The following is a 26,508-nucleotide window of genomic DNA, read 5'->3' as shown; positions in this document are numbered from 1 at the left end:
TGGTATCACTATGTCTTTAGGCGCAGGACTGCTTTAAGAGCCTCTCTTCATCGAAAAACTCAAGTCGTTTGACTTGGAATCTGTCCATCAAGAAATTTGGTCTGCAGGGTCCAAAGTCAGCTTCCCACAGCAAGGCAGCGCCTCCTCCGGTGTCTGCCTTCAGCTAGGGCTCTGTGGCCCATTTGCCACCTGGGGTGGTGTCACGCCACTCAGACGCGATCTGCAGTTTTCTCTGAGCCTCCTCTTCACCCCACACTTTGGGACACAAGCAGTGTGGAGACCCAGCCAGCCTCAGGGACAGTTGTTGCTCTTGCCTGTCCCTGGGGTTGGTTGTGGTCACACTCCCAGCTTTCTGGAGCTTGGGCCTCATTACAAAGGATCCCCAGGGACTCTGAGGTGGAGGGTGGCAGGGGGACCACCCTCTGTTCCAGGGTGATGGTGGGGGTCGGGGGTGGGCTGGATGGAAAGAAAGGGCTGTTTCTGCTGGGACTTCTTTCTTGCCTTCTGTCTGAACAGGAACCCTTGGTTTTTGACTTGAGGTTCCTGGGCTGGCTCTGAATGTAGCATGTGTGCCTGAGTGATGGACTTGATATTTACACAAGCCACGCTGATAAGTGCACATGTGTTTTTAATGTTTTGGCTTTCTAGACCACAAACATGTCAATGTGCATATGCGTGCACACACAGACGTGCTGTCGGCCTGGGCCTTGAGCAGGGCTCTCTTTTCCCTTCTTCTTTTCCTTTAAAAAAACTACAACAAAAAAACCACAATTGTCCTCCCCAAATCAACACCTTTGTGCGCACCTTTCCCTTCCACACTGCCTCGGAACTGTCGGAGGGCCATCATCCGGTTGTCCCACCTGGAAACGCGGCTGTCTTTTAAAGCCAGCAAACGGCCGGACTCCACCTTCCCCCGGGTCTTCGCGGGAGCCGAGCTCCACCGGGCCGGGATGGAAAGGCAGACTTTCCTCGCTACAGCCTTCCTGAGCCCGGGTCCGCCGGCAACGGCCGCTTTCCTACTGCAGCCACAGAAAACAACACCGAGAAAGCAGTCTGCTGCTGCGTTAAGTTAGCGAAAAGTGTCAAAAAGAAAAAAAGAAAAAAGTCTTGATTATCTCATGGACTTGCAAGTGCTGTTACGCGTCCTTGCTTTCCTGAGATCTGACTCAAGCTAGCTGCAGCGTTGCGCATCCTTTTTACCCTCCGCACGCTTCTCTCCAACCCCTCTCTCCTTTCCTTTTTTCTTTCTTTCTTTTTTTGTCTTTTCCTCGTTTTCCCCCCTTCTTCCTTCTTTTATTTATTTATTTTTGGTTTTGTTTTTTAAGGGGTGTTGACCTGCGCTGAGTTCTGGGGAGCCGAGCCCTCCCGCCCGCGAGCCGATTGGCCGGCGGCGCGGGTGACTGACGGGCGGGCCCGGAGCGCTCCCGGCGGCCGGCGCTGATTGGCCGGCGCGGCTCGGAGGGCTCGGCCGCGGGAGCGCCGGGCACTCGGGTCCCGCCGCCTCGGGCGCCTGGGCCGCACTCGGGCCGCGCGCTCGCCTCCCCGCGCAGCTTTCCTGGGCCGCCCCGCCAGCGCCAGGCAGGAGCGCGCGGCCGCCCAGCCGGGCGCGGGTGCGGACGGCGCCTTTTGTCCCCGGAGCCGGGGAGGGTGCAGGGTGGGGCGGGTGGGCTCCTGCAAGTTCGCGGCGGGACGCGCGCGGGGAGACCACCGAGGACGCCCCGCGTCGCGGGGGCCGGGGCGCCGAGCATGGGCGGCGGGCGCTGGGCCGCGGCGGGCGCGCTGCTGGCGCTGGCCGCCGGGCTCCTGGCCGCGGGCTCGGCCAGCGAGTACGACTACGTGAGCTTCCAGTCGGACATCGGCGCCTACCAGAGCGGGCGCTTCTACACCAAGCCGCCGCAGTGCGTGGACATCCCGGCCGACCTGCGGCTGTGCCACAACGTGGGCTACAAGCGGATGGTGCTGCCCAACCTTTTGGAGCACGAGACCATGGCCGAGGTGAAGCAGCAGGCCAGCAGCTGGGTGCCCCTGCTCAACAAGAACTGCCACATCGGCACCCAGGTCTTCTTGTGCTCGCTCTTCGCGCCCGTCTGCCTGGACCGGCCCATCTACCCGTGCCGCTGGCTCTGCGAGGCCGTGCGCGACTCGTGCGAGCCGGTCATGCAGTTCTTCGGCTTCTACTGGCCCGAGATGCTCAAGTGCGACAAGTTCCCCGAGGGCGACGTCTGCATCGCCATGACCCCGCCCAACGCCACCGAGGCCTCCAAGCCCCAAGGTGAGGCGGGGGTACCCCGGGCTGCGCCCCGGGCCTGGGGACGTGGCCCTGCCCGACGGCCTCGAGACGTCCGAGGTGGTGCCCGGCGGGGCAGCCCCGCGCGCGCACCCGCTCCGGGTCGCGGAGCGGCTGCCCTGGGAATCCAGTTTCCAGGAAACAAAGCGTTAGCTCCGGGTCCCAGGAGAGCGCTTTTCTCCCCTGGGAGGGAACCGAGTCCTCATCGGAGCTTTGAACCCCCGGGACGAGATGCCGCCGGGGCTGGGGGCGGGAAACACAACCCAAACTCTAAATCTGGGAAGCTCAGGAAGGCCGAGCAAATGCTAAGGTGCAGCTTTGTTTATATTCTTAGGTTCGAGGAGGATTTTTTTTTTAAAAATCGCTTTTCTTAGCTAGTCATTCAGCCAAGTAGCTCCCGGACTGGTGCAAAACGAGCTGAGAAAAAAAGTTTAGAAACTGCAAGCCTTTCTGTTTCCTCCTTTTAGGTAACAGTTTCGGGAGACTTGAGGGAGGGGGGGTGGATGGAAAGACTCTTCTCCCCCATTCTTGCATACCCCCTGCTTCTCTCATTCACACAAATCCTCAGGTAATTAGAAAGATAAAATTGTCATTAGCTCATTGTTCCGCTCTCCTTGGGGAGCGGACCGCAAATTGAAGACTTTCCTAACAGCCCCGGGGATGGGCAGGCGGGTGTTCTCGGAACCCCTCCCGCTTAAAGGGCAGCTCTTGACGGGGGAGGAGGCACATCACCGCGCCACCTCCCACCCCCAGGCCACAAGACAGAGCAAAACAAGTTAACAAGCCAAAAAGAAAAAAAAAAGAAAAAGAAAATCCCCAACAAACCAACACCCCAGCACCATTGCCTGAACTTTGAGAGGAATGAATTCAACCCCGACTTCTTCGGAAGCAGAGTTGAGGCTCAAAGAGCTGCCAGTGATCAGAGGTGGGAAGCTGGGTGCCCTGGGCACCCGGCGGGTGTCTCCAGGGCTTTTGGAGGACAGGGCTTAAGGTGTGTGTGTGTGTGTGTGTGTGTGTGTGTGTGTGTGTGTGTGTGTGTGTGTCGGGGGTGGGGGTGGAAAAACCTGTTGCTTGTGTCTCCAGGGCTTAAGGTGTGTGTGTGTGTGTGTGTGTGTGTGTGTGTGTGTGTGTGTGTGTGTGTGTGTGTGTGTGTGTGTGTCGGGGGTGGGGGTGGAAAAACCTGTTGCTTGTGTCTCCAGGGCTTAAGGTGTGTGTGTGTGTGTGTGTGTGTGTGTGTGTGTGTGTCGGGGGTGGGGGTGGAAAAACCTGTTGCTTGTGTCTCCAGGGCTTTTGGAGGACAGGGCTTAAGGTGTGTGTGTGTGTGTGTGTGTGTGTGTGTGTGTGTGTGTGTGTGTGTCGGGGGTGGGGGTGGAAAAACCTGTTGCTTGCTGGCTCAGCTTATCTCCAAGTGATGCCGGAGGAGGAATGTCTCCTGCGGGGCAGGCTCCCCAGCGTGAGGGTTGGGTAGTCTGGGGAAGGGCACCCTGAAATTTGAATGCCTTTCCTTATTTCAGGGAGGGCGGAAATAGGTCCAGAGTGGGGGGTGTGGAGTTGGGCCTGACGGGTGGACAGGGCAACAGCCCGAGGTCTGGGCCCCATGGTCGCCCTTCCTGGAGGTCCGCGCAGGCTTCACCTTCGGGGAGATGCTGCCGGTACCTGGAGCAGACTAAGCCCTTGGTGTTCTGTCCGGATAGAACCCACGGGATTTTCCTTCTTCCCTCTGGGACAGAAGCCCAACACTACCCCCAGAGACCGCGGCCAGCTCTGCTGGGGCAGAGCCCACCCCCAACTGCCCCTGTGTGGTACGAGCGAAGACAGAAACCTTCCGGGGGGGACTGGCAGGTGGGGGCACTGGCTGGAGTGCCTCCTTATGTATGGACAAGAATCCTCTCAGCTCGAACACCTCCCGCCCCTCGCCAGAGGCAGGGGTGGTTGAGGGAAGGGAAACCAAAATCCATGCTGTCTTCTTGGAGACCCCCTTGGCCCCCCCGAAGTCTGCCCTTGGCACCATCTGCCTCCTCCCTCCATCCCAGGAGTGCTCAGGTAGCTCCCTCTGGACCAGCCACACAGCCGTGAAGGGACCAGTCTGGGGTGGAACTTGGGACCTGGTTCTTCCCACCGTGTGTTTGGTGACCGGTTCTGCCGGAGGCCCTGCTCCTACCCGGGACTGCAGCCCCTTCAGTGGGAGGAACCTCACCCAAAAGGCGTCCCCCGGGGCTGCCTGGTCACTGCTGTCAGCTGAGCCTGGAAGTGGGAAGGATGGGTGTGTGTGTGTGCGTGTGTGTGTGTGCAGGTCAGGGGGAGAGACCAGACTCCTGGTCTTCATCCCTCATGGCTCATGCCCCCAGAATAAGAACTGATACTTTTGGAGGCGACCAGGTACACGTGCCCCATTTTATCCTTTATTTCTTTTTATTCTGTAAAATTAAAATGGGATTTTCAAAGCAGTGACCTGTCTCCGAATGCCGGCTGGCTGGCTTCTGTTCACATAGGGGGGCAAGTACTGTTTAGGGTACTGGGGCAGGCCTTTGGGACCACACATCACTTAAGGTAAACTTGATAATGAGGTGAGTCAAAGGAGGCTCCCTTGCACCCCCAAAAAGCTGAGGCTCAAGCTGCTTCAGTTATGGGAGAAGCACTTTTTTTTTTTTTTACAGAAAAGTTATTTCTCAATCTTGCACTTGCATTGGACCCGCGTGCACTCCCAGGCCAATACACTGTCATTTCTCCTCCCTGCCAGGTTTTACTGATTCAAGCTCCGTGAAGGAGCACATACTTTTAGTTTTATTTTGTTGTTGTTTAGGCATGTCGTGCGTTAAATCAGCCTGACTGTTTCAGGCACAGATTGCAGAGGCCGCGGTGCCTCATTCTTCCCTAGAGCCCTCCTTAGGGTCCCTTCCCTGTATTGAGGAGCTGGCCAGGGAAGACCTGCTCTGTGTGTGTGTGTGTGTGTGTGTGTACAGTGTGCATGTGTGTGCATTGATTAAAAAAAAAAAACACCACGTGTTTCTGAGTCCAGTTGCACTCCTCTTCCCCTTAGATATTGATGAAACACAACACCTTTTGGTTTTTGCTTCTTTCACTTGAAACATTTTAAATACATCTGCAAACAGCCATTTCCTCCTGCCTCTCTGATGGATGACTGGGTGGGTTTGATTTTTTGCACTCAGGCTGCCTGCTGCCCCGCCCCGGCACAATCCAGAGGCCACAGATTAATATTGCCCTTCAGAGCTGGCTGTAAGAAAAGGTGAGGCGGGCTGGGGAAAATACACTGAGCTCACCCCAGCCACCTCCTGCCCCCGTGGGAGACGCTGAGCGCCGGACGTGGCGATGGGGCTGAGAACAGTGAGAGGTGTCCAGAGCCCTGGGCTGCCAGTCAAGTCGGGGACTCAGGGTGTCCAGACCTGGTGGTCTGAGGGAGCCGAGGCCACCCGGGGTTTGTGTTCGGATAGTCCTGCCCTGCCGCTTGTTTGGCCAGATTATATTCATTGAACTTTGCCCTGTGATAACTTCCGTTAAAATTTTTTTTTAACCCAAACAAGGAAGGTCCCCCAGCACAGTCCACACTCCCCAGGCCGGTACCTTGGTCCTTCCCATGCGGTGGGACTACCCTTCCATTTTTCTGCCCTTGGAAGCCAGAACCAGGATGCACAATTCCGGGTAAGCGTTTCCCTTTTGTCAGAAACATGACCTCTGGAATCCCATCTTAAGTTCCGGCTGAGAAGCACAGTTCCAGCCTCCGGGTCCAAAGATAGTCCCACCGTCTTCTGCTTGGAGCGAGGCAGTGGTTCCTGCTGGCGAAGGAGTCTGGACAGTGCGTGGCCCTGGGCCCAGCATCAAGGTGGGAGAGGGGTCTGCCAGCAAAGACGAAAGCCTGTGGCCTCTGCTGGGGCCTCACAGGGCCCCTGCCTGGGAGCGGGGTGTGGTCAGGCATCCCTTCCCGGGCTGGGGGGACCAGCTGTGTTCCTGGGGGGCGGCGGCTCCGGCCCCAGAATGCTCTAGCTGACTCCCTGTCCGCCGTGGGAGGCTCTGCCCATTTCTCTGGACCACAGAAGTGCTCCAGGGCCAAGGAGATGCTGCCGTAGGAGCCACAGAGAGGGAGGGGGAAGGGAGGAAGAAGAGTCTTAACGGGAGTGGAGGTCGCTCAGCACACCGCCCTCCTTTGTGACTTGCGCAGAGTTCTAGTGCAGTGCTGGATAGAGGCCCCCTAGGATGTGCTCAAGCTTTCCTGCAACCTGGATAAAACTCCAAGATGTATGATAGATGATGGAGGCGATGCTGCTGCTGACGGTGGGATGGTGGGATGGTGGTCGCGGTGGCGGTGACAAGCCACCTCCCCTTCTGGCGATTCCACTGGGTGGCTTTCTCCCAGCTCTTCCACCGGGCCCCTTCACCTTCCAGGGGAGGGCCCCTCCAGCATCTGCGGCATTTGGCCGGGAGGAACCGCTGGCCCTGGCTTCCAAAGCCTCCTCCCCCCGGGGCCTAGCCGCCTCCAGTTGCCCCCCTGCCTGTGGCACACACACCTCCTCATCAAAGCACTTCACGGTGTGAAAACGCCAACAGAGGGTCTCCCCGTCCCTCTCGGTCCTTCCATTTGGCAGCAGGGCTGGTGATGCCCCCCCAGCCCCCACCCAGCTCCTGCTCCCCGACCCGCAGGATCTATCTGCAGCAGCCCTTCTGGGCAGGGGTGTTCAGGGCCTGTGGTTGGACTTTGTGAGTCTGGCTGATTTTGTTTCTTGGCTCATGGAGAGCTGGTCAGATGGATTGGGGAGTTTGGAAACAGGAGTGGGGCAGGAATCAGGTGGGTATTTCAAGGGGAGGGGAGAAAACAGGAAACAAACAAAAAACTGGGCTAGAAGTGTTTGGTTACAAGTCAGCTTTTCCCAGGGACCCACCACATCAAGACACGATTCATAGGACCCGCCCCGTTCAGCCCCAGATAATGTTGTGAATAGCTGTACCATATGCAGTAGCTCTAGTCCCTGAATTTTCAAGGAACTCGATATCTGCCTTGGTTTCCAAGACTCGTCTTTTCTGGGATTGCCTTTCAGAAATTCCAGAAGACTGTTAGCCGGCTTCTAGCCTGGTCCCGAGGCTGATCTCTGTCTGCCCCGGGGGCAGCTCCTCCAGCATCCTCGCCCCCCGGTCACTCAGCTCCTGTCCCCCCCTTTCCTCTCCTAGGCACGACCGTGTGTCCTCCGTGTGACAACGAGCTGAAATCCGAAGCCATAATCGAGCACCTCTGTGCCAGCGAGTTTGGTAAGAAAGCGGCCCAGGCTGCCTCCGGGAGGTCGGGCATCCCTGGCTCCTCCTGGTCTGAGTCCCTGGAGCAGAGCCTTTTGGAGCTTCTTTTTGGAGATGTGTGTTCTCTCCCTCCATCCTCTCCCCAGACAGCTGCTTTTCTCAGGCTGATTTGGGAGACTAGATAGGGGAACTGGCTGCTTTTTATGAAAAGGCAAACTTGGCTTCTGCTTTTCCCTGTGTGGGATCACTGGGTGGGTTTTTGGGGGGACCTTCTCTGGGCATGGAGGGAAGCAGATTTGGGCAAGCTGGGGGAAAACCAGGCTGCCGGCTGGTTTCCCGCGTGGCTCTTTTTTCATCCACCCCTAGGTGTCAGCACCACGCCGCCCAGGATCCGGGAGGGGGGTCATTGGTGTGGAGGGCCATGGGGGCCGGGACTCTCGCCTGCTTTCTGGCAAGTAAAATGACATTCCCACAGTGAGGGGAATTTTCCTCCATTCTTCCCAAATCTCTCTGGGTTAAAAGGGAATTCTGGGTCCACATTTGCAGCCCCAGGAGGAGGGCTGGATGCAGGCCTGGGGCCTGATCTCAGGGGACCTTTCACGGGCGGTTCCTGTCGTCTGCTCCTCAGAAGATGGAGCCTCAGACACCTCGGGAGTGTGTCCTCTGGAAAAGTAAACATGAACTGCATCCTCTTGAAAGGTCGGCTCTCTTCAGCCTGCCTCTATTTTGTATGGAGCTTACGTATAAAATAGAGGCGCCCGGGGCTGTTTTGCTAAGGACAGGTTCTCACGATTCCAGCCAGGGTGTCCCTGAGGCTGGATCTCTTGCAGAATTCCTCCCAGGAAAAGTGTAAATGGTAGGTAAAGGGGATCTTTATGTCCCTCCAGGGCTACCTATTGTGGGTTTTCATTAACCAGGCATAGTAACGCACATGAAGGGCCTCATGCTGACCAAGTGCTGTTGCAGAGCTGCATACGTGTAAAGCGGAAGGAAACAGTACATGTGACACTTGTAGTCTCGGTATTTGTCGCTGTGACTGCGGGCAGGAGTTGGCCCGGAGAGCTCCTTGAGAATGCACACGTTTCGCTTGCCCTGTTTCTGCATGAAGTATCTCTGCCTGCCTCTTTGGTTCTTGGTGGAGGAGCTCTAGGAAAGTTTGTCTGCCCTGCCTTCTGCCGCTTGTGTTTGAGTCACATCCTTTGTCCTGGTTGCCATTTTCAATGAATTTCAAATAAGCTGTAGAGAGCACCTGCAGTGCTTTTTGCAGTGTTTGCAAACTCTGATGATGCTCCTTCTGTCCGACCGGGGCTTCCTGAGGCTCACATTCTTGCTCCATCAAGGGGACCCCAGTGCCCAGTGAGGCTGGCGGGTCTGCATGGGCCTAACCTGACCGAGAGACAAGCTTTCCTTCCACAGATGGCGCAAGATTCCTTCCCAAAGAGGCATTTGGGCATTGAGTAAAAGGCCATAAATAAAATCTCTCAGAAGTCCTCACCAGAAACCTTTTGCTGCAAAGGGGAGGGGGGAGGGGCAGGAGGAATCAGCTTGCAGGCCGCCGTCATCCCAAAGCATCCTTCCTTGTGCGGGGGTGGGTGGGGGGTTCGTGGGAGTGGGAAGGGGGTGGGGGACCAGGGTGGGGATGGGGCAGAGGGGTTGGATAATACTCAGCGGCCGCTTTTAGATTTCACCGACCCCCTTTTGATAGTGTAAATCACCACACTCTGAGAAGTTGACTCCCTGATGCTTCAGCAAATCCAGGGGATCCTATTAGAGCCATCTCTGAAAGGTGGTGTATGAGCGGATGCTTGATGCTGGGATCCCATCTCTTGGGACCCAGTGTGTGAAGGAGGTGGCGTCCAGTTGGTCATTCAGCATTTCTTGAGCTCAGAGCTCTATGCTAGACTCCATGTCCCCAAATATGGACCTAGCATAGCTGAAGATTTAATTTTTAAAAAATTTCATTTTTAATCCCAACCAGACAGGAAACGATCGTTTCCTAGAGAATCGTGGAGTCATCTAACTCGCCGCCTGAAACGGGTGCTGTTGGCGAAGCAGGGCAAAGGATGTTCTGGCGCTTTGGGAAGAAAATCGCTTGTCTTCCCGCTCCGATTCCCTCGAACTCACCGACCTGAGTTTGATGAGGGGCTTTGTGGCAGTTCGTTAATCTAGAGTCATTCCCTAGGCGTGGGCTGAAGGGGCAAACCTTGGGAAAGAATGTGAATGTGAAAGCTGACCTTTGAGTGAAGGGCAAGGGTCTGCAGGGGGCTGGGGTAACCCACCTGGGGAGATGAATCCCCCCACGCCACAGTGGGTGCCCAGAGGGTCCCCGCTGGGTCGGCTGGCCACCTGCTCCCTGCAGTGCGCGGGCTCAAGGAGTGTGTCCTATTTTAATAGCCAGTCCGGGCTTGGGCAGTCTGATTAGCAGTTTGGGTCTGTGTTCCTTTGGCCCAGAGATGGTTTCCTTCTTGAGCGCCTAGAACTTTGGCGTTCTCCTGGGTCCTCTGGGTCATCCTATCAAGTCCACTTATTTCACAAAGAAGGAATCTGACCTGCTCCCCCGGTGTTCTTTTTCAGACACGCTGCCTTTCCCACTTAAGATGAACAGCCTCGGGGCTGGACGCCAGACTTCCCTATCTGGATGCAGGAGAGACTTTTATGGGTGTGCGTGTGTGTGTGTGTGTGTGTGTGTGTGTGTCTTTGTATTGTGTTCTCATAAGGCAATAGAGAGGACTTGTTTTGTTTTCTCTCTCTCTCTCTTTCTCTGCAGGGGCTGAGTTCAGCTCTGCCCTTCTCAGCACCCTGGAGAATGCGGCCTTGTTGAGAAACGTGTTTCCTAGCTCAGCTCATTTCCAGTGAGGGAGGCAGTCAGCCACGCTGATGGGATTCAGTTAGGAGACAAAGAAATGCAGCGAGGCAAGCTGATACACAGCCGAGAAGAAAAAGAATGCTTTACGCCCCACTCGAGGGATCAAACTTTGCATTAAGCGGCCTTGACATCCCCGGTGGGAAGACATCAGCTTGTTGGAAGGCTCTTTGGGAGCTCGGGGAACAAGGGATCCATTCCTTCGGGGTCAGCACTCCCGAGCCCTCTCCTGCCAGCGGTCATCCTCAGACTCCTTACCCGGCCCATTACCGCCTCCCCGGGAGGTGCGATTGTCGCTCTCTGGCAGCTCTGCCTGCCCCCTGGTTCTCTCCAGCCCCGCACTGTACCTCCGCAGTGGAGAGTACATTTTTTTCCCGCCCCCCACTGGCAGGGAAGAGCCTCAGTAGAAACACCTGTGGGCTGATGCTCAGGAATGCAGCTGGATCAGCCCGGATCAAGCCCCAGATGTGTGGCGGCCCAAAGTTAGCCGGGGAAGAGGTTCTGAATTCAGCTAGGCGGCCAGGGCGCCTGCTGGGCTCCATTCAGGACGCCTGGCCCCCGCTGCCTGCTCTCTTGCTCTCGATCTGCTTTTCCTGCTCCATGACAACAGGGTGCCGCTGTTTTCTCTTGGACGGGGTCAATATATTATTTGCGAGCCGCCACACTTAGTAATCCCGCTGTTAACAACTCAGCGCCCATAACCATCTTTCCTTCAGCTCAGCTTATCCCAGGGGATGGGAGGGTCTGATTTATGATGGCTGTGGGGCTAGGACCACCCCCCACCCCCGCCACCGGTCACTCTCTTGAGCTTCTGGATCCGTAAACACCTTTAAGCTTTTCTGGTAGAAACGGGCAGGATCATATACTTCTGCTGAGACAGTTCACAGCTTCCTCTTGTACTGGCTTCTTCTTTTCTGAGAGTTCAGGTGGCCCCTTTGTTGGTCCGGTATTTTCTGGCTGTGGAAAAAGATTTCTTGGCCCCCCTAGAAATTTCTCTTGCCTTCTTAACATTTTTTTTTTTCATTTATATGTTTCATCATAAAGAGTAAAACTGTACATTGCAACGCTAAACTGAGTCAAAGAGGAAAGAATAAAAAAAGGCTCTCCCCGTTAGCATTTGGGAGTATTTCCTAGAAGAAACATTCTTGGCGGTTCCTGGATCTTCACTAATTTGTTCTCACTCTGCCTCACTCTGCTTTCAAGGTGTCTTGGCTGGGCTACTGTTTGGAGGCGCAAAGTTTTACTCGGAATGTTTGATTACTCGCAAAAAGTAGGCTCGGCCTTTCCAAGCCAAACGTTGGGTTTCCTCCCGCAGAGGAGGAGATGTGGCTGCCAGCAGGGTGGTTGCAGGTCTGTAAGCTGCTTGAGAGCAGGGTCTGTCTCTGGTACCACATTTTACCTAATGTAAGACACCCCTTGATTGCGAGATGTGCCGTCCATCACACGTGCGGTGCCTTGTCCTCCAGGGGGACACATCCTTCGTGTTAAAACGTGAAAAGAATCTGTGTCTTAAAATGAACAAAACAAGGCCTGTGTGTACTTAGATTGGTGATTGCACAGTTCCACGGTAGGCATAAAATAAAAGTTTGTTGGACTCATGTATGGATGACAGGACATGACTGGGAGATGGAAATTGGCCTTCTTTTTTTTTTTTTAAGTGGTTTAATTTCCAGCTTATTTTCTGTTAAGTAACCACAGCTTGATTTTAGCATGCGTCATCTGAAAATCCACAAAGATCAATGAATATAGGAATTTTTAAGTACAAAAATATTAATGATGGGACGTATACATCTGAGTACAAATCCTAGATTTTCTACAGTGTGCATACAGTGAACATTCACAATTGTTAAATGGGCACAAGTACATTTAAATCATAAGACTGGCCTGTATTTAAGTGGGAAAAACAATGTAAAAGTCATTTAATATTAAAATATTCCCAGATGAATACAAATTCGGATAATTTAGACTTACATTGTACACGGTGGCCTTTTTTTTTTTTTTCCCCCTTGACCTAACCATTGTCCATCCTCTTTTCTGGCTATTATTACATTCTACTAGTTCTTATGGAAACTTGGTGAATAGACAAATGATATTGTTCTGGCAGTAAATGCACCTTGTAGGCAGAAAATGGAGCATTGGTTTTATTTTGTTTTTCAGTTTTCTTCTTTTTTAAAAAAAGAAGTGTAGCTGATTAACAGTGTTGTGTTAATTTCCCCTGTACAGAGAAGTGATTCATATATAAACTTATATATACTTTATATGCATAAATATACATATATACATATATGTCTTTTATATATACATATATATTTTTTTCATATTCTTTTTGATTATGGTTCATGTGCTACAAAGTCAGACCTTGTGGTTTATGGCCTTCTTTTTTTATATAAGGAGAAAGCTCCTTTCCAAACGAGTATATGCAATTTGTTTATTAAGTTTGAGGGAAAGTACTTGCCCTGTTTTGGGTAACTGAGTGTATATGTCAAAAACAAAACCAAACCCTAATATCCAGAAATCTAGTTCAGTTGATTTATCATCGCTCAGTTGAAGTAAAATTAAGCAGACACACAGACGAAGGCAAGGTAACCCCGGGGTGGAGCTGTTGGGCTGAAAGCAACTGGTTTTCGTTGTCCCTGGAGGTCTCTGAAATACGCAGCCTGTGCACAGGTTTGGTAACAGTTGGAAGGATTTGTGTGGCCTTTCACGTCCAGGGAAACGCAGCGTCGGCCCTATAGGTGCCCTGGCAATGACACTGTCAGCCCGCGGTCCGTCCTGAGTCCTCCAGGGACTTGGGGTGGCTTGTTCTGTACAGAGTCCATGGCTGAACCCTCGAGGGCCCCTGAAGCCCTTGAATGGGTCTGGTCTGGTGGGTCATGATGGTGAGTCCCTGCTCACGCACGGACTCCGAGTGGAGAGCTGGGGGCCTGGCTGGCGGCATCAGGCCCTGGGCAGATGGGTACCACTCTCCGTTCTGAAGCCACCTCAAGGAGCCGTGAGGAGAAGCTGGGAAAGGAGCTGAGTTTCCCGTCTGTGAGCATCCCTTCTGCACGTTTCATTGTCTCCTGGCAGGAAATACTTAGATGAGGCGGATGTCTCTTTAGCATACTCGACCCTGAGGACGTACACTGAACTGAGAGAGACTCAGAAGCCAGGATCCACGGGCGGGGGTGGCTGAGTTCATTTCTCCTTCTGCCCTGGTTCGTACGCCTGGCAACGTTGGGAAGTCTTGGAACCTCTCCAGGCCTCAGTTTCCCCACGAAGTGGCAGCTAATACCCAGGATCGGTTTTGTTCAGGAGCAGATGAGCTGGTGTAAGGAACCCAGGCCTGGGCCCCCACACCGACCAGACTCACTGACTGTCCATCCCGGTGGTCCTGCTAAGGGTGGAGTAGCCCAACCCAGTCCAGCCCTCTGTCCCCGGCAGGCGAGGCCTCCCTTCACCAGAGAAAGGGCTGCTGCAGCTCACAGGCTCTCGGTCAAAACCTCTCCAGAACCAAGCGCTGTTTCCAGCTAGCCATCCCATGTCTGGCCTCCTGCTGGGATGGTTGCTATAGGTGGGGGCAGGGTTGGTTCAGAACATGATGGCTTCCCCTCTTTGGTGATGAGTGCAGCTTTGACGCGAGGTCATTTCTTGAGACAGTCAGTTGCTACACTGCATGGTTTGGGCGCCCTTTGACGTAGTTTTCAACCTGCCATCCCCTGATTATCCTGTTGAGTGGCTCCGATCCACTGCCTTGCTCTCTGCTTAAAAAAAAAACAAACCTTACCGTGATAAAATATACATAACATAAAATGCACCCCTTTCATCATTTTTAGGTGAACAGTTAGTTCAGTGGCATCGAAAGCATTCAGTGTGATGCAGGCAGCACCGTCCCTCTTTGGATATTTTTCTTCATTCCAAACTGAAACTCTGTACCCTGGCAGTGACCACACCAACCCCACTCCCCCAACCCCAGCCTCCTCCTAGGTCCCGGGAACCCCCCACTCTACTTTCTGTCTCTAGGACTCTGACCATTTCAGGTACCACATGTGAGTGGAAGCCTGCACTGTCTGTCCTTTCATGTGTCTGGCTTATTTCACTTAGCATCGTGTCCTCCTTATCGTTCGATGTGTATATAAACAGCCATGGAGAAGGGAGGAGGGCAAGGGAAGGGTTTAGCCTCAAGTTCACCTGTGTTCCCCGGAGCCTTTCTGGGGGTGGGTGGAGAAGGAGCGGGTAAGGGATGATCTGAGATGAGGCGGGAGGCCCACCCATTTGCTTGGGTGCTGTCTTGCTCCTCCGTACCCCTTTGTCGTTGTGAAGATCTGATGGGCTGGATGGAACCTCAGAGATCAGCCAGTCCAGGGCTGTCAGCTTACAGATGGAGGGAAATAAGACTCAGATAAAGGCATTACTCATCAGATGGCCCAAGGCTACTCCACCTGGCATCCCTTGCCGTTTTTTGTTCCCAGCAGCTCTTAGCTGGGTAGCTGGTTCGGATTCCACACCCTTCCTCCTTCATGTCCTCTCATGCCCATTTGCGTTCCCATTCTGCCAGGAATGGGAGAGGAAGCTTTCCGGGAAGGGGCACTGGGTACTTTCAGAGTCTGCCCGGTATAAACGGACTGTGCCTGACACAGGGAAGGGGCTCAGTAATCCATTGGTTTCTTTGTCATGAGCTGGGTCGTGCCGTCCAGGAGAAAGAACATAGACTTTGGGCCAGAGAGACTGGGATGAAATCCCATCTTTATATGCGGAGTGACTGCGAGGAAGTCTCTTAACCTCTCTGAGCCTGTCTCCATCATCTGTGGGCAGTGGTTCCTGTGTGGTTGTTTTGGGAGGAGAATGGGGTCAGTCAAGTGGATTCAGTTCCTGGACCATGGCAGCGGCTCCAGCCGTGACCAGTATTATCTCTTCTTATTGGAAAGAATTGTTTCAGGATGGAAACTGGCCTCGGTAGGAGGGTTGGAGCGCTAATAAAATCAGCTTGCTTGGCACGAAATGTTAGGAAATGGAATGGAATGTCCTGATGGATTTCTGGTTAGTAGAGGATTAAACCGGAGGGAACTTGCACAAAACCCGTTTAGGAGAACTTTTAAAAGCTTGACATGGCTTCAAGGTGCTAAAGTTCACATAACCAAAAAACAAACCAAAACCCAGGCAAACCAAGCAAAAGGCAACCCTATACATACTAGAAGTTAGGCAGTCCGGGCTTTAATTAGATGACACCCTAAAGTCACTGTAAGACTGAAGTCATCAGATAATGATGACCGCAGGGCACAAGGAGCCCGGACTGAGTGTTTGCTAATTCCAGGACACGCCCATGGAACTTTGTTCATTTGTTTTGGGGTGGCTTTTAGAAATCTTATTCCTCATAAGAGTTTTTCTGCTCATAATGTACTGAGTCTAAGGGAGATCTTTCAGCCCTTGGTGTTGTCCACTTTTCCCAAGAACTGCCTCTGGCTAGTTTTTCACATTTTTTCCCCCCAGCAGTTGTGATAGTTGTGATATACACACCCGTTTGCTAAAACACAGGCCATATTCAGAAGCAAATGAGCATTTAAATATTGGCTAATTTCTTCCAGTTTTGCAGAAATGAGCCAGAAGCTCCCATCCGTATTTATTTTTCAAAGGAGAGCAAGTGGCCAAAGAGATGTCTAGGCCCTCACCCTGCCCCAGCCTGCTTGGAGCAGCCAATTAAACATGCATTAGCTTTGGAAGGCTGCTCAAAGGCCTATAGATTGCACTTGAAATCTTTGTTTAGTCTTTCAGGAACACTGTCACATGGATGATTTATCAAAGAAAGTTGTTTATCTGGCAGTAAAATAAACTCCGGGCCTGTTCAGACGAAGGTTTCCCGTGAATTTCTACCAAGGTAAACACTGGTAACTGGCAGATTCCGTGTGAAAGCCAGATGCATACGATAAATATTTGAGCTACAGCTCTGGGCTGTCCGAGGCCCGGCCTGTCACCAGCTTTGTCACTCTCGCCACAGCCCGGAGGCCCTGGCCTTGCAGCCTGGCCGGTGGGGCCACGAGGGCCGGCTCGGGCTGGCAGAGTCCACGTGTGTGCTGGAGCTGCCCCCACGTCGTGGGCCTCCCGGGGCTCAGGTGCCACTTAGCGCCAGCACCGCGGCCTCCCCGGCTCAGAGGGGGCCAGCCTCAGGCCGCTCCCGCCTGCCTTGCACTCACAGCCCGTCCACAAGTGGCCAGCTTAGGCTTCTCTGCAAATAGAGACCTGCTGAGCCCAACTGGCCGGAGACTGGGTGTGTTGAATGATCTGGGAGCTGGGGCGTGGAGGTCGGGGGTGGTGCCTGGTGGATTCTGCTGAGCTAGACGTAGGGTCTCAGAAGGCTGAGATACTTCCTGGGGGTCTCTGGCTGTGCTCCTTGGGGGTTGGGGGGCTCCATTTGGGATTAAGGAGGGGGCAGGTCCAGCCCTGTGAGGGTGGCATGTGTGCCTGGGGCCTGGAGCGAGGGAGGGAATGAATGGATGAATGGGGTGATGGAGCAGGAGGAGGCCAGGCCTTCTAGGTCTTCCCGAGGAAGATACTGTGGCCAATGTTTATAGTGACCTTTCAGGGAGGGGCTGAGTTATCAGCTGCTTGTTCTTAGACAGCCCCAGAGGCTGGAGGTTTGGATCACCCTGGTCTTGTTTGGGTTCTCGTGGCATGGCTGAGTTGGAAGGTGTCTGTGGGCACCACCTGTGACACAGGCTCTGTCCTGGATCCTGCCAATCCTGATATCCCTGGTGGGTCAGGGAGGGGAAGCAAGGACCCGAGAAGAGATGACGTTTGTTCACCTACAAGGGCTTTGGGGGCGGGGGGATGGGGGTCTGTGCTCACGACTGAGTATTGTGAGCTCACGACTGAGCCCCTCGCCATTGGAGGGGCTGTGGGTGTGGGAGGCCTGGCTGCTTCAACAGCTCTTCAGGGATTGCTGTGCGGGAAATGGAATCTTCCAGGCCTGCAGATACTTAGGGGAATAAAGGAGTATTTCTTTAGGGCAGGAATTAAGGGGAATCATCGACCACAGATTCTGAAAGGATGTCTGTGAGCTGGAGAGAGATGCCAAAACAGTACTTTGGCAGTGGGGAAAAACTAGGAAGCAGCTTCCCTAAGCCAGGCTTGCTCTCATTCAGGCAGGATTACCAGAGGGATTTTTCTCTCTCCTGTTTTTTCCAGCCCTTCCATGGGCGGTTTCTCTGGGACGTTTCCTCCCGGGGGTCCCTCGGATGTGTTCTCTGTGCTCTGTGAGCCCTCGGAAAATGAGTTCACTGGCTGCTATGTCTTCCACCGCAAATCCAGTTGGCTTCTGGAGCTGGCTTTAGGGCTGAAAGTGAAAGAAAGTGAAAGTGAAGTCGCTCAGTCGTGTCTGGCTCTTTGCGAGCCCATGGACTGTAGCCTACCAGGCTCCTCCGTCCAATGGATTCCCCAGGCAAGGATACTGGAGTGGGTTGCCATTTCCTTCTCCAGAGGATCTTCCTGACCCAGGGATCAAAGCCTGGTCTCATGCACTGCAGGCAGACGCTTTACCCTCTGAGCCACCAAGGAAGCCCTTAGGGTTAGGGCTGAAGGAAATCCCTACTTCTGTGACTGTGGCTGCCGAGCTGGACACGGGGCCTGGAATAAGCACTTGAAACCCTCAGCAGCTGCTGGACGCCCCTCCGCGGAGCGAGTCCCCTCCTGCAGGCTCCACAGGGGCCTCTTGGTCTGTGTCTGTGGCTGCCTGTGGCCTCAGCTCCCCATTGGGTCAGCAGATCAGAGGACCTGGAAGATGAGACAGGCCAGGGCCAGGCTCGTCTGTCCCTGTTTTCTTACTTTGGTGCCGGGTTCTAACTCACAGGCCTGTGGGATGGCAGGGTCTACTGGGGAGCTAGATACATCCAGAGCGGTTCTTTGGAGGAAATGAAGATGGACTGCAGACAGTCCATGGTGGCTCAGATGGTAAAGAGTCCACCTGCAATGCGGGAAACCTGGGTTTGATCCCTGGGTCGGGAAGATTCCCTAGAGAAGGGCATGGCAACCCACTCCAGGATTCTTGCCTGGAGAATCCCCATGGACAGAGGAGCCTGGTGGGCTATAGTCCATGGGGTCGCAGAGAGTCAGACATGACTGAGCGACTGAGCACAGGGCAGCACAGCAGACAGTGAAGACAGGCATCCTGATGTCAGGAGAGGAGGGCGGGAAAGGAGTTAGGACTCAAAACAAGTATTGAAAGTGAAAAGGGTTAGTCACTCAGTTGTGTCTGACTCTTGTGCAACCCTGTGGACTGTAGCCTGCCAGGATGCTTGCTCCTTGGAAGAAAAGCTATGACAAAACTAGACAGCATGTTAAAAAGCAGAGACGACACTTTGTCGTCAAAGGTCTGTCTAGTCAAAGCTGTGGTTTTTCCAGTAGTCATGTACAGATGTGAGAGTTGGACCATAAAAAAGGCTGAGTGCTGAAGAATTGATGCTTTCGAACTGTGGTGTTGGAGAAGACTCTCAAGAGTCCCTTGGACAGCAAGAAGATCAAACCAGTCAGTCTAGCAAGCAGATCAAACCAGTCAGTCCTAGAAGAAATCAACCCTGAATATTCACTGGAAGGATTGATGGATGCTGAAGCTGAATCTCCCAAACTTTGACCACTTAATGCAAAGAGCTGACTCATTGGAAAAGACCCTGATGTTGAGAAAGATTGAAGGCAGGAGAAGAGGGTGACAGAGGATGAGATGGCTGGATGGCATCACTGACTCAATGGACATTAGTTTGAGCAAACTCTGGGAGATGGTGAAAGACAGGGAAGCCTGGTATGCTGCAGTCCATGGGTCACAAAGAGTTGGACGCGACTGAACAAATTTTTTTTTAAAGAAGCTATTTTATTGAAATATAGCTAATTTACAATGTTGTGTTAGCTTCTGCTATATAGCAAAGTCATTCAGTTATACATATATATTCATTCATTATGGTTTTATCTTAGGATATTGAATATACTTCTCTGTGCTCTACAGTAAGACCTTGTTGTCTATCCAGTCTCTATGTAATAGTTTGCGTTTGCTCATCCCAGCCTCCCTATTCATCCCTCCCCACCCTCCACCCCGCTTGGCAACCACAAGTCCATTCTCTATGTCCAAGAGTCTGTTTCTGTTTGGTAGATAAATTCGTTTGTGTCGTATCTTATATTCCACATATAAGTCATATCATATGGTGTCAAACAGTATTTTTTAAAGTTGACAGAACCTGATTCAGGTAAATCACAGGTAGAGAAGATCTGTGTTTTGGCAGCTGACTCCGTATCCTGTTGGGGCTCGCGTTGGCCAAAACTCAGGGGGGCTCAAGGGCTGAGTTGAGACATGAGGAAGGAGGCAGTCCCTTCCAGGTACCTCCCCCCTCCACTGGAAGGGTGCCGGGGTCCCAGAGGGAGCAGGATTTGGAGGGAGCAGATGTGTTACAGGAGTGACCCACCCAGCATGGCCATGGGCCAGACGCAAGAGACCCTGCCGGGTGGGGGAGTGAGGTGGTCTGCTGTGTGCACCCCTGAGCCCACGAGGGCAGCCTCCAGACCACGTGCAGCACCCCCATGATAAGGAGGGGCCGGCCAGAGAGTCACGGGTTGGCCTCGGTTCTGAGATGCGGAGGCTCAGATGCCCGCCATGTGCCAGGTGCCAGCGAGCACCCAGTCTCTAGGGTGACAGCCCCTTCCTCTACTCTTAGCAGGCGTTCATTTAAGGACAGGAGTGTGATGTGTGCCTGTGTTTTCCTTTAAAAACTCTTAACGATCCGCCGAAGGCACGCAGTCTTGCACAGATGTCACCCAACAGATGAGTGTTGCGCTTCTGCTGAGGACACGGCCCTGCTGATACCCTCGCTGGCTCTGCTGGCTTTGCGGTCCACAGACATCCAGAAACACAAGTGTTTATATCGTTTCTTCCCAGAGTCTGGGAGGAGGGGAGTCCCCACCACGGTCAAAGCCAGAGAGAGCAGTTGTCTCCTCCCTGCCGGTGCTCTGCCCTTGGCAAGGAAGGTCAGACCTCAGCCAGAAGGCAGCTTTTACCAGCACACAGGTGCTTTTTAGTGGGGGCAGCTCCACCCATCTTTTTGTGTGCAGCTTTTCAAACTGCATTCTCAGTGAAAAGGCCCGGGGCTTCCCAGGTGGCGCTAGTGGTAAAGAACCCACCTGCCAATGCAGGAGACTTAAGAGACATCAAAGGGATCAAAAACCCAGGGTGCCCTGGAGGAGGGCATGGCAACCCACTCCAGTGTTCTCGCCTGGAGAATCCCATGGACAGAGGAGCCTGGTGGACTACAGTCCGCGGGGTCACAAAGATTCAGCCACGACTGAAGTGACTTAGCACGTGCACAAGCAACTTCTTGGAGGCGAGCAGCCCGTGTTCTCAGGCTTCAGTGGAGCTGGTGGGAGCTGGTGAGTGTGGCGGTGGAACTAGGGGTGGGGTGGGGTGTTGGGGGGGCGCGGTGTGTCTCCAGATGAGCTCCTAAGAGAACCAGGGCACCTCCCCCTCTTTCTTCTCGGAGCCAGCTTGAGGCCAGAGCTTCACTGGGGGGGGGGGGGTTCCACCAAGGGGCTCATGTGCTGCCTCTCAGGGAGGGGCATGGCACCCAGCACCTCTGTGCCAGTGAGGGCGGCGTTCCTGCCCTTAGGAGGGAAGTGGGTCATGGAACCAGCCATGTGCTTGAAATAGTCTAAGGCGAACTGAATTGAATGGAGGCTGTCTGGTGCAGACTCAGGACTGGTGATGAGCATGGGGCAGGATGACGGGTGTGGTTCCTGCCTTCAGATGGTTGACCATCTAGAAGGGACGGAGGGGAGAAAACAAACATCAGATCGTGTCATCAATGCTGAAATCCCTGTATGAGGGAAGTTCTGGGGCCCACAGGTGCCCAGAGGAGGGAGCTGGTCTTCCTGGGGAGGAGGTGGGAGATGGGGGCGGCTCCAGAGAGAAGACACCTTGTACTGTCCTCCAAGGAGTTGGTTCAAGTTTGGCAGGCTGAAACGGTGGACACTGGAAGAATATTCCAAGGGGAGGACTCCGCAGTGACCAGGGCTCAGAGGCGTGATGTCACCCGGGTGCTGGGGAGTGGTGAACCTCTGTGGTCGGCTTGTAAGGCGTATGGGGGTGAGTGTCTAAAAATGAGACGGCTGGTGTCGGGGAAGGTCAGCTCAGGGCCTTGGATGCTGAGAGGAAGGAAGGAGCTTTTCATCTTGTTGGCCGTCCTGGGTGTGGGGAGCCCATTTTAAAGTGAAGGCCTGGGGTGGGGAGCAGAGAAAGAGGAGGAGAAGGAGGAGGAGGGTGAAGGGGGAGGGGGGAGATGCTCCCTCATCCACAGCAGTGAGGGGCAAACCTCAGGCGTCTGGGGGAGATGTTGGGAGGAGGGTGTTATGGGCTCAGGGCAGCTCTTGCTGGGGCCGGGCCACCCGCTGGAAGGAGCATCGGGCTGGCTGCTCGGATGAGCTCAGCACATGGCCCGGGCAGCGGGGCAGGGCGCTCTGCTACGGTCAGGACCCCGGGAGACCTCTGGGCGCAGCGGGGCCGGAGCCGGAGTCTGCCGTCGGCGCACACGCGAGTCAGCGTAGGGCGTTGGTCATTACCGAGAGCGGCGGTCATTACGAGCCGTCGTAAACCCCTTGACTTTCTCTGCAGACCTCCTTAGCGGCAGACACGCGGCGCTGGGCAGGCCGGCCCGGAACTGCGGGGCTGCGTCGGCCCAGATGTCTGAGGCCTTTTGAGGGGTTAGGCAAGGGGGCTGCAGCCCCGGGGCCAGGGTGCGGTCTGGGGCGGGTGCGAGCGCGATGTGTGTGCGTGGACTCACGTTTGAGTGTGTGTGGGTGGGTCTGAGGGTGGGTGTAGCCGTGCGCTGCACAGGCATGTGCGGGTCTGTGCACAACGTGACTGCCTGGCAAGCATGCGTGCTAGCCACCCCCCCAGGGGCTGAGCCTCCACGGGTGAACATCACAGGCTTTCTCCTCCGCCACCCCCCAGCCCCCGCCCCCGCCCCGCAACCCCCACATCGCTCCAGAGGGGAGCCTTCCAGAACCTGCCAACGATTCCCCCCACCCCGGACCCGGGAAGGCTAAAGTGCCCGGGAGGGACTCCTGGGCAGCTGGCCTCTGGGCACTCCCAACAGTCATCTCTGCGGTCCAGTCTCCCGTGTTCGGTTTATTCCTCCAGATGCTGGCCAGGCCGATTTTGTGAGGTTTCAGTGTTTGCAGCAGTCCATTTAGAACTGCTGGTGCTCTGGGCGAGAGCCACTTCCTTGGCGGATTCCAGCGGTTCTCAGGGATGGTCGTAAAGGGCACTGGTGTAATCCCTGGGACAGAAAAAAGTTCATCGGGAGGAACAGGCAGGGCCTGGGGCGTCGGATGGACCCGAGTTCAAGGCCTGGTCCCACCACCTGCTGTGTCAGCCTGGGCCAGCCCCTTCTCCACCCTGGGACTCAAGTTTGCCCTCCCTGGAAACAAAATATCCACTCAACCGTAAAACAAAACGAAAGCCTTCTGGGCTTTCCTGGTGGCTCAGCGGTCAAGAATCCGCCTGCCCTTGCAGGGGACCCAGGTTCGATTCCTGACCCGGGGAAGATCCCACAAGCCACGAAGCAACGAAGCCCGTGTGCCACAGCTCCTAAGCCTGGGCTCTAGAGCCCGGCAGCTGCAACTACCCAGCCCACGGGCCGCAACTACTGAAACCCGCGCGCCCTGCAGCCCGAGCTCCGCAGCAAGGGAAGCCTGCGCACCGCAACTAGGGTAGCTCCCGCTCGCCATACCTGGAGAGCAAGCAGCAGCGAAGACCCAGCCCAGCCAAAAATAAATAAAATTATTAAAACCCCCAAAGTTCTGTGCGAGAGAACGTGGAATGTGACAGGCCGTGATCCGGGTCCCGGAGGCCCTGTGCGCTGGCTTCCTGCGCTGATGCGGCGGGGCGGAGCGAGCGCTCAGCATCTCTTAGGCGGTGGCGGCCGACGGAGGGTGTTCTGCGTAGGCAGGAGCGGGGTGAAACGTCCGCCCGTGGGCTGCAGGCATCATTCTTTGATGCCATGGGTCAAGGTTGGGTGTTTCCCGCTTTCCCTGGGGCCTGGAGAGTCTCTTCCTATATCCTCTTTAAAATGTCGAGGCTGCGTTTGCCCCTAAGGACAAGGGCCAGAGGGACGGTGGCTGAGAGCTGGGACCCGCTTGCTCCGCCAAGGGGAGTCCTGTGCCGGGTCGCTCAGATAGAACCCGGCTTGTTGAGGCAACAAAACCTCGACTCACAGGGTGGTGGGGTCCCCACCCCAGGCGCTATTGACCGGCTGGATGGCCTCTTGCCCGAAGAGGGCAGGAGGCGGGAGACACAACCCTCGGGTCCCTTCCAGCCCCGCGGAGGCCGGGGCTCGGGGGTCCTCTGGGCGCCTGCTGGCTGAGCTCCTGCGGGCGGCTTCCCCGGGGAGGGGGCTGTGTTGGTGTGGGAGTGAACCCTCCTTCTCAGGAGGACTTCGCGTGATTTTCCGGAGGACTGAGGAGGAACTGCTGGGGCCCCCAGCATCCTGGGGTACCAGCCTCAAGTCCGACCTCGCACATAGACCCTTCAGGAGGGCAGGGTTGGCCCCGGTAGGCACCACGGAACTTTGAAGCCGTCCCAAGATGTGCGTCTTTGTGATGAAGGCCAGAGGGCTTGGAGCCCCTGACTCCCGGGATGGTCCTCGGATTGCCAGGGAGGAGGCTGATGGAGCTTGAATGGAGGTGCGGGCGGGTCTCCCGCCTGCCCTTTCCTCCTTGCCGGCGGGACCATTCGGTACCCCCTGCTCCAGAGATCAGCTTTCCCGGGGACTTGGCCTTCCCAGTTGTGTAACTGGGTGTGCAGAGCGGGGAGGTCCCGGAGCCAGGCTGGCTGCTTTGGAAGAAGGGGGCGTGGTGGCCGGCGTGTGTTTGCTGGTGACGGACAGCCCTTTGCCTGCAGCCTTCTCTCGTTCCGGACCTAATGTGTCTTCTGGCAGGTTTCCTCGCTCTGATTGTCAGACCCCGCGGAGCACCAGCACTTTCCTCTGCTTCTACTCATATCCCCATCCCCGTCCCCCTTTCCCAGCGGGTCGGTGGGTGGAATCAGTCTGGACCGGTTGAGAACTCTCTGTGCTCCTTCCTTGGGCCCAGGGGCCTTAGCATGAGGCGTGCAGGCCGGAGCTGAGCATCTGCCTGCTCCTCCCTGGGAGCCCTCAGCGTGGAAATTCCAGGGGGGCCCGCACTCCAAAACTCCGACACAGACACTGACACGCAGCTACTCATGCAGTGGGTTTCAGGGTTGCTGGCACCCCCCTGGGTGTGGTCGTCAGGGGTGTGAGATCCGACAGCCCATTTTGGGGGGTGGTGCTCTAGTGAGGGGAGGCAGAGGAGCAGTTCCCTCTGTTCAAGCCCCTGGATCACCCCAAAAGGCCCGCAGAGAAAGGCAGGTCGGGGACTCACCCGGGGAGGCCCCAGGATTGCTCAGCAAGGGTGTCCTGGGCTGGGGAGGCATGGGGTGCCAGGCCTTGGCCTGCTCTTCTGTCTGATGGATGGTCCTGGGCCAGAGGGAGGGGCCAAGCTCTCCTTGAAGGGGTGGGGGGCCGGCAGAGCGACCTCTGCCCCGGGTCTCCTCCTTCACTGCAGCCACGGCTTCTTGCAGGAAGTGCTGAATCCGAGAGAGAGAGAGAGAGCGAGAGAGAGCGAGAGAGAGAGAGAGAGAGAGAGAGAGAGAGAGAGAGAGAGAGAGAGGGAGTGTGTGCTTGCATTTGGAGAGGAGGGGCTGGGCCTGCGTGATGGCATGGGGGTTGGGGTCCTCTTACCGAGACGGAGTGTGTGTTGTGATTGGGGATCGAGGGGAGGGGGCAGCAGGGGCCCGGGTTCCAGCTCCCGATCATCTGTGGGCGGTTGAGACCAGGGTCCTCCCAGCCCCTGTTCACCGTCCGGAACACGGCTTGGCCGGATGGCCTCTCTGACCCCACGTTGCTCTCAGAATGTGCTTCTGTGTCCCGACCCTGTGTCCTTTAAACACACCCATGCCACGAAGCAGAACCTTTCTTCAAAGGAAATCTTACCCTGCCCTCCATCGTAGAAACGGGTCCACAAAGACCTCTGGGCTGGAGGAAGGGACCCTGGACCCGGGTGGACTTGGCCACTTCTTATTCCTGGAGCCTGACAGACACTTACTCTTTCGAGAGGTTCCTGGGTGTGTGGAAGGATGTCTGACCTCCAGGAAGAAGGGCTGCGCTTCTCCGATGAGATCCGTGTCCTGCATTTTCTTCCTGATGGACACTGCGGCCTCAGTGCAGTGTACCCTGGGGGTACGGACGATACCAGCCTGCCCTGCCGGTGTCCACCTGCTCAGCAGAGGCAGTGGGTACTCTCCACGGGAGACTGGCTGTGTCTGCAGCGGGCTTGAGCTTGACTTGTAAGACTTTGTTAGGGCCGAGGTGACATTGACCGCCAGGGCGCTTAGACAACACGGATATATTCTCTCCCTGCCTAGGAGGTCAGAAGTGCGATTAAGGCTCCTGCTAGAGGCTGTGCTCTGCACCCGCCCCTTCTGGCTGGAGGTCTCCTGGGCCCACTTGACCCTGAGAGCAGCAGTTTCCATAGCCGTGGGCAAGTCTGTTGATGATGTATTTATTTATTGTTTTAAATCTCTTTGATAAGAGCTTCCTAGGTGGTGCTAGTGGTAAAGAATCCGCCTGCAATGCAGGAGACACTGGAGATGAGGGTTCAATCCCTGGGTTGGGAATATTCCCTGGAGGAGGGCAAGGCAACCCACTCCAGTAATCTTGCCTGGAGAATCGCAGGGACAGAGGAGCCTGGTGGGCTACTTTCCACAGAGTCACAAAGAGCCGGACAGGACTGACGTGACTTAGCACGCGTGCTCTTTTTAATAAGTGGCTTTCCTGGAGACGCAGAAAGGATCCCTGAGTGGGGCTCCCATCTTGTTGCCCTGTTCCCCTCGCACATGTTCCCCCCAGGCTCTCAGGACCCAGATCTGCCCCCTTACCTCTGTGAGAGGCTCCGGGTGGGTGGAGAGAAAGAAAAGAAACTCAGTGAAGGTCAGAGGATCTGGAAGCAGGAGTCGGTATACACCCAGCTCGGGGCTGATTCCACCGGCCACCGGGAGTGCCCACCCTCTGAACTTGGCAAGAGCTGGGAC

General features: G+C 55.2%; 1 protein-coding gene across 1 annotated transcript in view; it reads left to right on the top strand.

Annotated features, from left to right (window-relative positions):
- The first annotated feature begins 1,499 nt into the window (after positions 1 to 1,499).
- SFRP1 (secreted frizzled related protein 1) overlaps positions 1,500 to 26,508 on the top strand; it is a 46,101-nt gene continuing 21,092 nt past the window's right edge. Inside the window, exons 1-2 of the mRNA XM_043893607.1 lie at positions 1,500 to 2,272; positions 7,469 to 7,546. Of these exons, the coding sequence (XP_043749542.1) occupies positions 1,747 to 2,272; positions 7,469 to 7,546 (604 nt within the window). The 5' untranslated portion in view covers positions 1,500 to 1,746. The remainder of the gene's footprint in view (positions 2,273 to 7,468; positions 7,547 to 26,508) is intronic.

Source organism: Cervus elaphus, chromosome 32, assembly GCF_910594005.1.
Source record: "Cervus elaphus chromosome 32, mCerEla1.1, whole genome shotgun sequence".
NCBI lineage: Eukaryota > Metazoa > Chordata > Mammalia > Artiodactyla > Cervidae > Cervus > Cervus elaphus.
This window is presented reverse-complemented; position numbering and strand designations above follow the sequence as displayed.